This window comes from Platalea leucorodia (assembly GCF_965183815.1).
Source record: "Platalea leucorodia genome assembly, chromosome: 4".
In the NCBI taxonomy this organism is placed as follows: domain Eukaryota; kingdom Metazoa; phylum Chordata; class Aves; order Pelecaniformes; family Threskiornithidae; genus Platalea; species Platalea leucorodia.
Window position 1 is genome coordinate 85,689,123 of NC_138826.1, and position 16,677 is coordinate 85,705,799.

General features: G+C 43.0%; 2 protein-coding genes across 4 annotated transcripts in view; both read left to right on the plus strand.

Annotated features, from left to right (window-relative positions):
- NAP1L1 (nucleosome assembly protein 1 like 1) overlaps window positions 1–7,924 on the plus strand; it is a 39,052-nt gene extending 31,128 nt beyond the window's left edge. For all 3 annotated transcript variants that reach the window (XM_082310718.1, XM_082310720.1, XM_082310719.1), the window contains exon 15: window positions 1,436–7,924. In XM_082310718.1, coding sequence (XP_082166844.1) covers window positions 1,436–1,471 — 36 coding nt within the window. In that variant the 3' untranslated portion in view covers window positions 1,472–7,924. The remainder of the gene's footprint in view (window positions 1–1,435) is intronic.
- A 2,159-nt stretch (window positions 7,925–10,083) lies between these two features.
- On the plus strand, window positions 10,084–10,956 carry PHLDA1 (pleckstrin homology like domain family A member 1; the record flags this gene model as incomplete). The annotated part of the gene is made up of 2 exons (XM_082308578.1): window positions 10,084–10,544; window positions 10,873–10,956. One exon carries the CDS (start codon window positions 10,084–10,086, stop codon window positions 10,537–10,539), a length of 456 nt encoding a protein of 151 aa, XP_082164704.1. The 3' UTR covers window positions 10,540–10,544; window positions 10,873–10,956.
- Between the last annotated feature and the right edge of the window lie 5,721 nt (window positions 10,957–16,677).

Here is a 16,677-nt window from a genome sequence, read left to right on the forward strand (position 1 = left end):
CTCTGCAGCCAAGTACTAAAATGTGAACAGCCAAGAGCAACTGGCACCTTTCTTATTTCATGGGAAGGGCAAATGACTAGTCAGGCTCAGTTTGCTGGAACAGTGATCATGAGCCACTCGATTCATAGCTTGTTCGTGGCTGAGGGAAAGGCACGTTTGGCCACCTGAAAGCATCTGGTGGTGGTAGGTGAAAGTTGCAGTCAGGAAAACGAAGTCTGTGTGAACTAAAAATGTCTGCTGCGAAATGTGCTTGCAATTTCAAATGAGGAGGCAGCATATTTTTCAGTAAGAATGGTTTGAGCTACAATCGAAGTACTGTTGAAAGAACTACATAATCTGAGCATTGTACCTAGAAAGATGTAGGGTATCATAGAATCACAGAATGGTTTGGGTTGGAAGGGACCTTAAAGATCATCTAGTTCCAACCCCCCTGCCTTGGGCAGACACCTTTTACTAGGCCCGGTTGCTCACACTCAAAAAAGTACAGAACTATTAATCAAAATGTACAGCCTATTGGTGATATTTCATTTGCTGTAGTGTATTCAAATTGCTTCCTATTCAAGAAAGTTTGGGAATCAAAATGAAACAGCTGCAAGATGGGCTTCTTATTTCCACCATTTCAGATCGCTTTTCTAGGCTGAACAGAACGGAGAAGGGGCAAGATTGTATGCTCAGTTTGAGAGAGAACTGCCAAAGGACTAGAGACAGCAGTACTATAGTGTATTGACACAAGAATAAATAGTTGTAAGCTGATCACAGGCTGAAAGCCAGCTGAATTTATTAAAGCACAGCGGTCCTAGAATAGCTATCCAGACCAAGGTAGTGGAGTAAAACTTGCAACTGAACTCTGCCACCAAAAAGCTTTTTCCTTAAATTCCCCATTTTACTATGAGATATTGTTGGTTGTCTGTTTCAATATAACAGAAGAAATTTTCCATGTTAGAATTTTCTAACAACTGGAATTTATTGCCAAAGATGTTTCCAGATGTAAAGATCATACCACGATTTGGTGTTTCATTGTACTGCTCTACAGTGGCTTCTGGAGTAAGGCCGTACCCTTGTTAGAAGTTTCTTGCCTCAAACTGTGTAGAAGGCCTGGATGCTGCTTCTGAGCCAGGTTGTTTGTTACTATGCATAACTCTCCTCCTTCTTTTTCCAGTTTTAGTGTCTTGCAGGGTATCCCACCACACTTAGTTCTGAACAGATTTTTGTTCTGGATCATATACCTGTGCACTAACAGAGCCAAAATAAATGCGTTGTGGATATGGCCACATCTGAAGGCACCAGTGTTACTAATACTAGGCAATTAGTTTAAGGGAAGAGATCAAAAAAGAACTTAAATACCGGAACTTGAGAAAGTATGCTTAGCAATATTAATAGTTCTTTTAAAACACTGATATCTGTAAACTGACATTTCCTTTTTTTTCCTCAACAGAAGGATCAAAACCCAGCAGAATGCAAGCAGCAGTGAAGCAGTGTGTATGTGGCCTTGAGGATTACCTGCACTGTAATAGCCTAAACACAACTATTAGTTACTTACAGCCTTATGTTTTGTATCTTGGTAGAATTAAGTAACCAATTTGTTAAAAAAAGAAATCAAACACATAAGAACCAGTTTAAAATGTAGGTTCAATCTACCTAGCATTTTAACAGTATAATTTTCTGCCAATATGTAGAATGCAGTAAATCCCCTAAAGCATGAATGTTAATTCATTGCTACATAGTTTGGTTCTTGTGAAGTCTTTGTCATGTAGCTATTAGACTGCAGCTGTAAAGATTATCAGAACTGTTAACTGAGACCAATATTTGTTTAGAGAAAACTCTCTCCTGAAGAACCAACCAAAGTATTTTCAGCCCAGTAGTCTGAACGGGTTTAAGTCTGCTTGCACTAGCTGTGCCTTCATTACTTTGTTATAGAAATGGCAGTGACTTGTACTAACTAGGAGATGATGATGCATTTTGGATTTGACTACTTGAGAAGACTAGTATAACTTGTTTAATTTCCAACGAGACCACATTAAACATTCATAACTGTCAGCTTGTTTATGCTATGGATTTTGTATTTTATGTGACATAGTGATCTACAAAAGAAACCTAGTCATCATATTAAGGTTATTGTTTACCACTGGGGTGTGAATAAAACCTAGTATTTTCAGAAGCTAGTCTTGTTTTATTATGATGTGTGTACCTGCATGTGTAAACTGGTAAGGCATATCTTTCATGCTGCAGTTCACTCTTTATTAGAAAGAAAAGTTGGGAGTTATTGGAAAGTAAATTATATAGCATTTGAAAAACAAAGACAATAGCTTGGAAAGTTTGATCCATACTTTCCATATGCAGTGTGATACTTGTGAATCTGAGCTAGATGTTTCAGTGATTGGTCAACGCTGCTGTTTTGGAGAAGACAAGTTTTTAGAAGTGGGGCTAGATCTGATAAAGGACTTCGGTATTGCTGTGCCTGACAGCAAGGCATTGGTTATTAGTATGAAATTTGGAGCCAAGAAAGGTGACTTGGATTTCCAGTCTGTGTAGACAGAGCTAGGTTGTCCTGAACAAAATCTGCCCTGCAGCCTAAGGGAGTGCTAGAAGACTTAACTGAACTCTAGTTTGTACTCACTGTATCAGGCATCTACAGAGAAGGAAACAAACCCCAAGGAATTCCTCTCTCCTCACCTAATGTTCTGTTTGCTATGTTTATGTTTGCACGTTCTGGTTCATACTTTGTCCATATTGGATGTTCATTGTCAGTTGAAATGTGGGCTAGAAAATCTTTCTCATACTAACCTTGCCTCTAGCCTAGCAGTGGAGGTGCTCTTAAGTTTGTGGACTTGAATGCACTCAGCTTGAAGAGACTATGCACTGATGTCTTCCATTTGAGTTTTCCCAGTCAGTAAGATGCTACTGTACTCTGTGCAGACTTGTCCTTCACATAACTGTAGAAGTTCTGATCTTCCAAGCAAGTACCCAGATAACTTTTTGAGGGACGGGAAGGTCCTTGTAGAGTTGGAAAGAAATGTTCAGCCTAGACATGGATCTATTTCTGCAGTAGCTACTCTTTTTTCTTTTTTTTCTTTTTTCTTGCCACTGATATACCAACTTAGCCATAAAGGGTTAAGGGTTTGAAAAGAGCAGGGCAAGCAGGAGGCAGCAGCCACATGAGGATGAGGCTGGTGGAAGAGTTCCTCTAGCATGTCTCTTGCTTGGAGGGTAAGTAATACAGAATGAGGCTTGTCCCAAGTGCCCTTCTGAATCCTCAGCTCCCCGAGAGGAAGAAGGTCTAGTGTGCTCTGACTAAACTGATTTTTTTTTTAATTCCTTGAAGGCTTAAGTACCACACTGCTTCATTTCAGAATCCCTGTCAGACTTGATCCTTCTCCTCTTCTGATAATTACGGATTTGGGAGAAGGAGCTCTTGTTATCTATAGCTGTATATAAAACAGTAGTATCAAAGCTGTGCTCTTAGGTGTTTTTTAGGTAACCCATAGATCATAGTGTAGAAACATACAGTAATGAAAGGTTAACATCACGCTTTCTGGTAGTTGTGTGATAAAGTAGATGTGGTTGTGTTCTTGTGATGACATAAATCCTGACAGAATATGCTTATCCTTTGAGGCACTGACCCTGCCAGGTGTTTGGGTATCACTTGGTCTCATCTCTGAATGTCTCCCAGGATTAAGTTCAAACTTAAACTTCAGGGCATCCGGAGACCAAACTGATGGTATGTTATGAGTTTGAGCAGTCATTAGTACAGGGCTTTGCGGTTCATATTTTTGGATGTGAGAAGTATCTGAAGTCCTTACTTAGATCTAGCCCATTTTTACTAACAGCATCTGGCAACTGTATCTTAAAAAGAGAAAGCACTGGTAAAAGTTGTCTGATGAATTTCAGAAGTCACTGTTCTTAAGAAATTTGGCTTGTATTTTGATTGCTTTCTCATTTAATATCTTCATACCACACAATGGGATACAATATTTGAAAAGGGGAGTTGGTAGATACCAAAGCTCACCTGCAGCCTGCAAGATCCAGAGCCATGAATCCATCTGTCGACAGATCTTGGTAAGCTTCTCTCTAGATTGACTTGCTAGTTCTAAATCCGCAGCTCTTGTGCTCTCCGGACTGCAGCAAAAGGAAGGATATAATCATACAAATTGAGGTGCCAGTTCTGATGGCATCAGTTAAATAAAAACTGTTTTGGTGCTTAACGTAGTTTTGTGATCAACAACACTCTTGTTTAGCAATTCTGAAAGGCAGTATGTAGCAGGAACATTAAACTTTCGGCATTGATTGGAGTATTGTGACTCATTCTTTTCACTTCTTGTGGATTTATACCAGCTGTAGAGAAACCACTCATTTAGTATTTGAGGAAGATAAGTTACCTGGTTGTTAACAAGTTCAGGTTAGGAAAAGGTGTAACTGAAATAGGATTTCTTGGTCAGTTGTTGCAGTACTACACCAAAATCTAAGATCTCTGTAAGTTATGTCTTCTGTCCAGTTTTGGTTGCTGTATTAAAGGGAGAATTATCTTAGGGAAAAAGTGGAGGGTTGGTGAGGAAAGAGGTAGGAGAATTAACTGAGACTTTGGATGAGAGAGAAGGGCATTCAGAGCTTATGCTTGATGGAGAGGGATGCTTCTTGGTAATTCTACACTTTCAGCAAATGTAGATTAGATTACATTAGCACTGAAGAGTTTTCCTGTCTGGTATAACTTCGTTAATGGTAAAAAAAATTAAAACTACCCTGAAATACAGTAGTAGACCATATTTAAGCTTAGCATTCTTAAGTTTTACTTTACGGAGAAGGGTGATGTCAGGTGCAGTTAGAAATGTTACCTTGGATTATTTAAACACAAGGCATATTAATGCTTCTTAGCAATGTCTCCTACAGCTAACTAGCTTCTTAATCTCAGACCTGTAGCTGGATTCTTGGAACTGATGTTTCCCAAGCTATGTAGCAGATATTGTAGTTTTGACATGTTTTTACTTGTTAAATGAAAAAAAACCCAGCAGAATATAGAAAAGTGCAGGAATCAAATGTGTTCATCTTTGCCTTCAAGCTGGTACTTAAACTTTCCCTGTGTTTTAAGGCCCATTGTTGTAGACCTGATTCAGAAATTGATAGGGAACTTAAAAACGGAGGATGAGCTTGTCTGCCCGAAATTTCCTATTTCTAAAGGTGTCTGTGCAGTAGTTGTTTCTCAGATGCCTTGTGTTGGGGAGGAGGATTGTGTTGTGGCATTCTCATGGCTTAGGGAAACAAAGTGCTAAACTCCTTGATACAAAGGGGACAGTCTGTTAATGAAAGCATTTCTGTGCGTAACAGCCTTGATGGCCTGCTGGGTTGGGGCTAGAGCTGCACGGATGCTGGAGGAGGTAGACTCAGCTCTACAGCGCTTCCTCCTTCTTTCTGTGCAGATGTAGCCTCCTCCAATCCAAGACTTTCTTGTACAGGTCAGAGAAGTCGTGGCTACCACACCTTCAGTTTCATTTCTTAATAACTGCTCCCTTCTGTTTGAGATGCACTGGTTTCCTGCAAGTTTTCAAGAGGGTTTTGAAGTAATGACTTTTAATTACTAATGCTTACCTAAAGTGAACACAAATCCATGTACTGGAAATAGTAAGTCTTCTGGACACTATCAAGAGGAGTTGGAAGTTTGTCTATATGGCATGTTGGACAAGATTTGTCTCATCACTCTTTAAATCCTCCTATTAGACCTCTGCTTGGACCTAGTAGTCTTCCACATGTGGCCTGTGTCTCAGCTTTTGTAGGAAAATTAGAGCAAGTAAAGCAGACGAGACAGAGCACAGCAAGAAAAAGAGAAACTCTTCCACATTTGGGTCTGCTTGGTGTGCGCAAGGAGTGCGGGGGTATGGCAGAAAGGCTCTTGTTCTCACAGGTATTGAACTGAAGTGTGCTGAGTTGGCAAGAATAGTTGTCTCTGCAGCTGCAGAGGGGGCTTAGCTCCTGAACTTAGCTGTTGTGAGCTGTGCTTCTATACGCTCCAGTGTTGTGAGTATCAACCCAAACTTACGTTTACCCTGCAGTTGATGAGAAGCAGTCAGTATGTTCTGAACTCACGGTATGTTTTAGTCAGCACTAGGTGATCAAATCTAAGAAACATCAGGCCATTTAAACCCTCGTACAGGCTGGCTTTGCTCTACAATGTGCGCTTAAGTGGTTTTTAATATTTTGGAAGACAACTATCTCTGAAGTGCCAGGGATATTGGAAAAGCCAGGCTGGAGCAGCTGCGATGTCAATAGCCTGTGCATTGCATGCAGTGTCTTCATTTGGTACTGCCATGGGTTATAGGGAATGGTAAGGCCTGGGGAAATGTGGTTGATAGTTACGGTAAATCTTCCATCTATTTATGTCTGGTTTACTGTGAGGTGTATACAGGTGGGTATCTGTGAGATGGAATTTGTAAAAGGAGGAGTCTGCCCACCAGATCACAGGTTCAGTGCTTCAGTGTTTAGTCAGCAGCAAGTTCCACTGAAACTGCTGGGAGATCGTAAAGGTCAAGAAAATACTTTAAGTAGTAAGCACTTATTCTCTAATTAATCACATATTGCAACATGTCTATTTGTCATGTATTTCTCAACCCTTGACTTTTTTTTTTCCTCATTTTCTTCCTGTCTAGCAATGACCAGCTCATACTTCCTTTCGGTTTCCGTCTTAACCCTTTTTCTGGTTTAGCCACTTCTCAGTAATGGCAGAAATGATGATGTTAAGGCTTGTCACTCAGGATAGGTTTAGCATCTCTTTGAAACGAATAGCTGATAGTTGGTGTACAGCTGCTGTCTACAGATTCATTAACCAGGAGAACGCTAGTAAAATTATGGGCGTATTATAGTCTTTCACAGTGGCTTCCCAAAACAATGTTTAACTTGCCTCAGGGTTTAAAAAGAACACTTTAATTACTTTTACCATAATTACTCTTTAATTAAGGTTACACATACAAAATTTCAACTACTTGAGTCTAAGTTAGGGAGCTTATGATATAGAAGACCAGTGTATTTAACAACCAAACGTTTCTGTTACCAGTATCAACTCTAAACATGGAAAAGGAAAAATTCAATAAGGAATAAATGGATTTTAGATGTAGAGACTTTCAAGGATCAGATTGTGTTTTTTCAGGTTGTAGTATTTCAGGTTTGACAGTAGGAGGCATCTGCACATCAGATATTTCAGGAGGAACAGATGCAGAACCTGCATAGTATTTAGTGAAACTTGAATAAAGGTAGCGGACATGGAACACTTAATATAATTGCAGTGGTTTAAATATGTATTTAAAGAAAAGTCAAGTAAAATCTCAGTGGGATAATGTGGTGTGCTTAACTGTGTTGAATGTTTTTTTCAAAATACTAATGTAAGAAACATTTCCAGAAGTTTAGTTTTTACTTCCACCTAGGAAAACGAAGTTTGTGATCCTTTACTGGCAAATACTGCACAATTAAATTGGGCTATCTTGTTCTTTTACCATGAAACTGTCAGTATTTCATCTTACCCTAGTCTCCTAGGTTTTGACTGATCTGGTGGTTTTGGTCAAATGTCATGTGTTTTAAATGGCTGTTAATATTTGCTGGCTCACAGAGTACAAGTTTAAAAGGCTGTCTTGCATGTTTACTTATGATCACATACTTAGGTGAATTTCCCTGGGAATAAACAGTTGTTGTGAGTCTATACATTAGCAGAGTATGTCCGTCAGTGTTTAGAGTTGGGTTAAAAATCTGATGTTCAACAAGTCAGAGAACTTTATGCCATGGAAGGCCGAAGTAGAATGAATTTAGTCCTGTAGGTTTGATGAAAACCTTTGGCCTTCCATGCTAGTCTCACTTTTTCCTTTCCATTAATTACAAATTACTGTTAGCTCTGAGAGCAAGCTAAAAAGCTCACATTAAAATATATACATATAGATTATGTGTTAATGTCCTGAAGTGTTACGGGGCAGTGTTCCGGGGGGGGGGGGGAATGTTCTTGAATGCTTCTTACAGAACAACTTGTGGGACTCCTAAGTGTAAGGCTAGCTTCCATGCTCCTGGTTAGTGCATTTACTTGGGATCAGATGGCCGTTCGCTTACAGCAATGGAGCAGCAAGCAAAACTGCAGGTGAATTAGAAATGAGTCTTTTGTTGGTTTTATGCTTTACATAAACTCAGTATTTTAATTGTTTGGTTAGAATGTATTCATCTATACCAGCTTATGTTTTAGTTTGACAGTTTCAAAATTAAGTCTCTGCTCATGTGACAGACTTAATTAGGAGTGAAGCAGTAGATGCAAAACACATCAGGTGAAAAGGCAGGAGATTCTCATACTTCCTTCAAGCTGTATATGAGGCTCCTCATATGTGTACCAGCAGCTGAAGATGCAGATATTTGCGCTGGGGAATTTAGGTTCAAATGGCAACAAACTGCAGATTGAGACAATTGCGAATGGTATTCAGATCTCTTGGAAACTAGCATGTGCCTCTGTTAAAATACGTGTAAGATGGTTGTGAGAATGAGCTGTATCTTATAGCATATATATATATATTAAGCTGTAAGGAGAAGGGAGTATCCTTTAGATAAATGGATGTTTAAGATTAATTTCCTTTTTTTTTTTGTTCAATTTTGTGGCTAGCAAGTTCCCTTTGTTACTGATTTGAGTGTCTTCCAGTTATCTCAGGAAAGGTAAAACAGTTAAATAACTTTAATTGCCTTTATTACCTTAATTGTTTACCTCTCAACAATTTATCAGTATTAACTTTGAACTTCAAGAGGAAAAGATTATCAGAGGAAATCCTTTGTAAAATATTATCAGAGATAAACTCCATTAAAGCTATCATTAGTATTGATTTTTTTTTTTTCCCCTGATGTGTTCCCACTGACCTATGCTATAGCATGACCTGCTTCCTAGCTGCTAAGATTGTGAGGAGGGTTTTTTTTTATGGCCATGTTAAATACATGTTTGTGGTTTTGTTTTTTTTTAAAAGAAAAGTGCTCTTAAACACAGTACGAAATTTCTAGCATTCAGCTGACATTGGCATTGGCAGCCAGATTCAGTTATGTGGGCTTTTGATTTACATCTAATACATCAAAGGACTTTAAAGTAAATAGTTTAATATTAACCTTAGGTCACTTTACTTTTCTACTCAAATAAATGAATTCAAAAGCTAACCTCGGGGGAGAATCCAAACAATAAGCGAATGTGTGGCAACAAAGCAGAATAACAAGAAAAATGGTCCTAGCTGTTTGCCAGTTTGTGGTTTTTGGGTTTTGTTTGTTTTTTTTTTTTTTTTCCCCCCCCCCGGTCTAATTTTAAAATTTGCAAGTGCTGAGGTTCTAGTGTGTCCTTTGGGAAGTGATATGGATACTTGCTCTCTTTGGACATTGCTCAAACCGCTGCAGAGGGTAAAGGTGTGTGTTGTATCTACAGTAGAAGCTGCTTCTCCCCAGCACAGCCGCGGGCGATGCTGAAGCTGTGGTGCTAGGCGCTGTGTCGGGCTGCCTCCTTTGTTCAGTGGAGCGGTGATCGTTTCGATACCGGGGTGTTGCTGAAAATTGGCACCGGTTTTATTGGATCAAAAACACGCGGGGGGGGTGTGGGGGGGGTGTCTCTCCGCTGCTGTTCCCCACGGGGGAAGGCTGAGGGAATTTTCTTCCAAACACGTACTGCTGGACAGCAGACGCAGGGGCATAGTTACACTCGTTATGAAGTATTGGCCCGCCGGTAGTTAAAGAGCGGGGAAACCCTTCGCGGTCCGGCCCCGCCGCCGCGGAGGGGGCCGGGGGCCGGGCGGGGCGGCCGGGGCGGCGCTGGGCTTCCCCGCCGGCGGCGGGCGGAGCCGCCGCTCCCGCCGGGTGTCGCTGCGGTGGGCGAGGCGCGTTCAAAAGCCGAGGGGAGGGAAAAGCCCGCCGCCACAGCCGCCCGCACCGCCAGCGCGCCCGCCGCAGCCCGCCACGCCGCGGCGGCCGCTCCGCTTCCTGCGGGCCGGGGCGCTCCCGGCCCTCCGCCTCGGAGCCGGCGCCGGGCGGCGAGTCATCGGCTGGTGCCGCCTGCCCCCCGACCCCAGCCCCTGCGGGCGGCGGCCCCCGGCCCATGCGAGGAGGATGCTGGAGAGCGGCTGCAAGGCGGTGAAGGAGGGCGTGCTGGAGAAGCGGAGCGACGGGCTCCTGCAGCTCTGGAAGAAGAAGCGTTGCATCCTCACCGAGGAGGGGCTGCTCCTCATCCCCCCCAAGCAGCAGCCGCCGCCGCAGCAGCAGCAGCCGCCGCCGCCGGCCGAGCCGGCGACCAAGATCAAGGAGCTTCACTTCTCCAACATGAAGACGGTGGACTGCGTGGAGCGGAAGGGCAAGTACGTGTACTTCACGGTGGTGATGGCCGAGGGGAAGGAGATCGACTTTCGGTGCGCGCAGGAGCAGGGCTGGAACGCGGCGATCACGCTGCAGATGGTGCAGTACAAGAACCGCCAGGCCATCCTCGCCGTCCGCTCCACCCGCCAGAAGCAGCAGCACCTGGCGCAGCCCCACGGCCCGCGCCTCCGCAGCGCCTCCAACTCCGCCTAGCCCAGGTAGGGCCGCCGCTCCGCTCCCGGGACCCGCTCCCGCCCCCGGCCCCGGGGCGGCCCGGCCGCGCTCCCCCGCCCGCCGCCGGCCCCGCGGCTCCCCCGGGCTGGAGGCGGCCCCGCAGCCCGGCTGCCGGCGGCGGGGGTGAACCTGCTCTGGGCGCTCCTGCTTCGGCTCCCCGGCTGCCCTCCCTCCGGCTGCCCTCCCTCCGGCTGCCCTCCCTCCGGCTGCCCTCCCTCCGGCTGCCCTCCCTCCGGCTGCCCTCCCTCCGGCTGCCCTCCCTCCGGCTGCCCTCCCTCCGGCTGCCCTCCGTGCTGTGCTGTCTCGTTGCAGGTGAAGCTAACGAAGCGCTTCGGGGGAGCGGGACTGAGCGCGCTGGGTGCGGAGGGACTTCAGGCGATCAAAAACGGGGCAAACGCCGGCGATGCAGGTAGACTGGAGAGAAGCGGCTCAACAACCTGAACCCCAGCTAGCTGCTGCTGCTGCTGCTGCTTTGCCGCCCTCGGCGCCGAGAAGCATTTCAAATCTATTATTTATGAACCTTGGAAAGGATCCTTTGGTGTGATGGGACTTCTAGGAGACATAATGTACTGTAACTTTATTTTAACGTATTTTATTTTATTTATTAGGGTTGTTTGGTTTTTATTTGTCTTGGTTCTTTTTTTTTTTTTTTTAAAGGCTTGTTTGCAAGACATTTCTGAATGTAGGCCGTATCCAAAAAGCAAAAGAAAAAACAATGTGTATGTTAGCTCCCTAAAGGAACTAAAAAGTTCTGGGTAGTTCGGTCACATGCAATTTGATGAAAGAGTTTTTCATTTTTTACCCTAAATACGCTGTATTACACTAACGTGGAAAATGTGATGTGTGCTTTGGAATTTGGCTGAAACCCATACTGCATACGAAAACTCTTCTCTCTAATGAGAATAATAATTCTAATCTGGGTTTTAAATGATATTCTTTTAAAGTATTACGCGTGGTGGAAGATGACAACGCTTATTCACGCTTGGTTATTCAAAAAAGTAATGCTGATTGTCATTCTGAGGTTAAAACCCACCTGTTTAGCGTGTGAGCGGAGGGGAACCTGACCAAGGTCTGTGATGCGGAGCTCGCCGCTGGATGCCGGTTACCCGTTTGGCGTGCTTGCTCCTGGGCCGGAGCGGAGAAGCGCTTATGAGCATTTCTTAGTGTCCGAGCTCAGGGCTCTCTCTGCACGGTCGGTTTGCAAGTGGTCTGGGCTGTCGACCTGTGTTGAATTTTCATGGTGGCTTTTAAATGTCTTGCATTAAAGCAGCCCCTAGTTTAAAATCCATCTTATCTACGTCTTAGTGTGCGAACGGATTATTTTGGTCACAGTTTTCATAAGCTGAAAGTTGCTCTCTAGCTGAGATACACTAGATTAATTTTGGTGTTTAGCACTGTCAGATGTTAAGAGAGGCGTGCGATCTCGCCTCTAAAAACGTCGACGAAGCCATGAAGTTGGAAAACAAAGGGCTAATTGCACAGCTGGTGTGCCTTCCTCTGCCTCTTAAAAGTCAGTGGGAGTTTGGCCGTCGCCGCCGGCGAGAGCGGCTCGGGGCTGTTCGCCCGGCGCGGAGGAGGGAGCGGGGCGCAGGCGGGTGTGCTTTCTAGGACAGGGCCCTTCAGGCGATGGGTGCTTTCACGTTGTGTGCCGCTGCAGCGCCGGTTCCCTGGTTTGAATGGAGTGGGGAGGTTGTAAGCGGGCCGCAGCAGTGAGGCCCGTTATCTCTGGTTCAAGGTAAAAAGCTGCAGCCGTGGAGCTATTTATTTTAACTAGTGTGGTGAGGAAAATGGCTTTTGGCCCCTTTACAAGTTACGTGAAGGTAAACAAAATCTTTTAAAGCCACGCATCCAGGACTTTTCTGTTTGTGTAACTGAGGCGTAGCTTGACTGCAAAAGTCCCACATTCTTGGTTCAAGCTGTTTCTGTAAGTGTTTAAAGCAAAAGACTGAAGTGACACTCAAAGGACGATCTCAGAATTGGCTGCTGCACATAACGGACCCTTCCTCTGCACCCTAAGCTTAAGCTCAGTCCTATAAGGAATAAGTCAAGATCTTTTTTAGTCCTTCTCTTTTGTTCCTTGCCCCCAGCCGTCGGGGTCGCGTACCTAGACGTGCAAAACGCGTGATGGTATAGAATTAAAGCCTGGGCCTCGGCAGTCCTCTGTGGTTACTCCCAAGCGCTTCTTTCCGATCTGGCCCTTGACAAGGTTGTGTGATGAGCTTGGGGTGGTAGATTACAGCTGTCCTAACAAAGTTATTACTTTGCGACTAATTGAAGTCGAAGGTGCCCTGCATCTTCTAGGATTAGATTCGCTGTCTTGGCAATCATAATAGCCAATTTCCACATCTCTGTACATCTGCCATTATCATTCTGCTAATGCTTGGATGTTAGAGCTGCAAGGGGATTCTCTAATGAGCTAGTCAAAGACTCACAAAATAGGCTGTAATTTGTAATTTGGCTCCTCTCTTTAGAGTCATTAATTACAGTTTACTGAGTAACTAATCCACCTTTTCAGATATACAGATGTATTGCTGATATCTCACCTACTAAAATACGTTTTAGTCTACTGAAGGATAAATGTCATTGATGAAAATTAATTCCTATGTGATCGGAGACACGTATTTCTCTAGGAGAGACAGATATTCCTGTCCTTGGTGGACACAAGCCCCTGCATGCCACAAAAATCTATGGATCTGGTCTAAAGCTGAAATTTTACTGCTCTTCTGGAAGTATTTGTACTTTGAAAACAAACGATTGACAATTTGAGTGATATAATTGACATTAAGGTTTGAGAAAGGAGCGGCAAATTAAAAAGGACAGCTGTTTTTTCACTGATTCAAGGTTAATGTCCTACTTTCACCTTATGTTTCTTGTTTTAAGTTGGTCTAAAGGATGCTCTCAAAACCATTCGGACTGATGTGCTTTTGCCGGTTGTCATTGCCTGCTGTGTTTCCTTTTTAAAAACGTTGGTGTCAGCCAAACTCTTAGCGTGAGAGATGGTCACGGCACAAAATCCACCTTGAGCTGTTCCTGTGCCTGCAGCCTGAGCTGGTGGGGTGGCTGTAAGGATCAAACCTCCCCCTTGCGCCTCCAGGCTGTCTCTTGGAAACCGAATGGGAACGGATCGGCCGGGGTCCCCTGGGGACAGTCGGACCGTGTGGCTCATGCCATCTCAGTATAAATAAGGCTAAATTGTCTGACGTGGACAATCTGACAACTTTCTCACGCTCTAAATTCCATGGGGTTTTTTTTGACTGATAGTAATTTTAGATGAAGAAATTGTTTGATGTTATAAATGAGGTAGTTCTGGGCTTTTTTTGGCTTGCCTCTCTACTACTGCAGAGTCTTCATGGGAGCTACTTGGTTAAATACTGTCTGTCGCTGCCTTGTAAGCAATGGCTATGAAAGCAGGTTCAGCAGATCATGCTCCATCTTATGGGAGCTTTGCAAGAAAAGAAATCAGGTTGTCCTTCCCCTTACAAAAAAAAAAAAGGAAAGAAAAAAGAAAAGAAAAAAGAAAAAAGAAAAAAGCCAAGCATATGGCTGAAGTAAATTCATTAGAGAATAAACAAAAATGCCAGTAAAACACACACAGGCAAATGCTTGGTATAGGTAGCAAAAGTGTGGACAGTCAGTTCATGAAGAGGTCAAAATTACATGTCTTAATTAAAAAAAACAAACAAAAAAACCCCCACCAACAAACCAGAAAAGTGATGAAGGGGCAGACTCAGCAAGAAAATTCAAGCTGTGGTGACCAAGAAAATTTAGAAATTGGTAGAAAGAAAGATCAAGTGGATGTTGTCTCTCTGACATCCTGAAGTAATTCCTCTTTTTTAAGGTTCATGATATGCAAATGCCAGCTTCTGAATTATAGCTGCAGTGATGTACCAAATGTTTTCTAGCATATCCTATTGTGAGCAGAAATACCAGTGTCGTCAAAAAAAAATTGTGTGTAAATATGACTCATAAATGATTTGAGAGATGTGATTTATTTTTCATATTTTTCAAGATGCATTCCATTTCAAATAAAGAGGTATCTATTGAAAGAGCTCTCTATATGTTGGAGGAATGGTTGTTTGGTGGGCTGTCTGTTACGATTAAAGCCTGATCTAAGCTTTTCCAATGTCTTAAGCTCAATCTAAGGGCCTAAGAGGAACGCTTTGAACGTGTGTAGATCCCTCCTGAAGGGAAGACACACTTAGATGCTCCAATTAATCTTTATACAAAGCACAATTATGAGGCTCGGAGTCCGTGGTTTTGCGTTTTGCTGTGTGTGATGCGTGAGCACCCACACAGAGTCCTACCAATTTCAGTAATACTCTGCTTGGCGTCACAGTCGACGTACAACAGATCTTTGGGACACAGAGTTCAGGCTCATAATATTTACCCGTGAATACCTTGCTCTGTGTAACATTAGGAGTCTAAAATGAAGCATTAAATGTGCCTTGTTGCTCTTTTTTATGTATCTGAAGCACTGCGATTGAATTTCAAGTAACCTGAAAGTAGTCCAGAAAGAACACTTCCACCATTCAGCGTATCCCCTGACCCATTCTCTTCTAGCTTCATGGGAAAAGAAATAAGGTATGACAAGAAAAATATGTGATCACTTCTGCTGCTTTGGGGTCTCTGCAGAACTGCAGCCGTTCAGATGCCTTGACCAACCTTGAGGTGTATTTGTATTGCATCAGGTCCTCATTTTTAAGCACCTTCCGAAAGTGTATTAACTTTAGTGGCACAGGTGCATTGACCTAGACTTATTGGTGCTGTTTACCTTCGCTGGAGAAATGTCAGTAACCTCCTCTGTAAGAAGGCATTGCTGTAACAAGTACAAGTTCTCTTTTCAATAGTAAACATCCAAAATGTAGGCATTTGAACTTAGTATTTGATACATGAACAACGGCTTAAAGAGCTGACTTCTCACAAGCACTGGTGCTCAGCAGATTTGAAAAGCCAATTAAGCATCTGTGAATTTATTGTCTATTCGAGGGTCCGCCATTGCGTACAGCTTTTAGACATGTCCCTTATGAACTTTTAATAAGTGATAAATAAGTATCTCTGTAAGGGCATAAATATAGTAGAACAAGAACTTAATTTGTCATTGTTTCTGCTCCTGCACCAATGGTGATATCTTTTATAAAAGGTGCATCGAAAACGTGTTTCTCTGCTTTAAGTTTTGACTAAGAAGATATAAAATAAGGCTGCTCACGTATTCATGGTACATATGAAATGGTCCTAGAAACTGGGCTATTATTTTCCTAGTGAGGAATATTGTCTTAATAAGGTTTTCTCAAAAGTTTTCTCTGATCCAAAGTAGGATAGGAAGAATGCTGAAACTGGAGAATCGATGTGAGGTACAGAAATAAAATCTGGGCCCGATTCAAAAGCCATTGAAATCAACAGGACATTTTCCAGACTAAGGCAGATTTTGACCTTTTGCAAAAATCGTGGCTGCTTCTCTTTTTCTGTTCAGAAAACCCAAGAATTAAACCCTAGAAGCAAGACCTTTGCCCATAATCTGTGCCAGTAGCGATGGTGCGGTGATTAGGGTGACACTGGTGTTCTGGTCTTCCATCTTTTCCAATGAATTCAGGGTGAGAGGAATAAAAAGATGGAATAATGCCTATGTTTTCTGAGCAAAATAAAATATGAAAGACCACCAACCTAAATGTCTTCTTTCCCCTCTGAAATGAAATCTAGACCAGAACGGTTTCTTGCAATTTCATTGAATTCTCAGCAGAGCTGAAATGGAACAATTTTCTTTGTAATTGAACCCAAATCAGAACTAAACAAAAGCCTTTACTGCTCTGACTGCCTGTTTCTAAGCAGGAACATCTCAGTCCTTCCTAGAAAGTGCCTAAATGACTTTCCTCACCTACCTGTATTTTTTTTTTAATCAACTGTTGTGAAGATTGTCAACTTAAGTCTTTTAAAAAAGCTTATTTCTAATTTATAAAGTTATAAATAATGTTATGGGTGTTCGTGATAATGTGGTTTTCTGTCTTTCTAATGGGAGATTTTTGATGTGTGAGGTAAAGACCCTGGAAACACAGCAGAGCTGCTACCTGCAGCTCACAGCATTGCTTCATGCCTTCCACGCTGAAGATGGGCAGAGCAAAA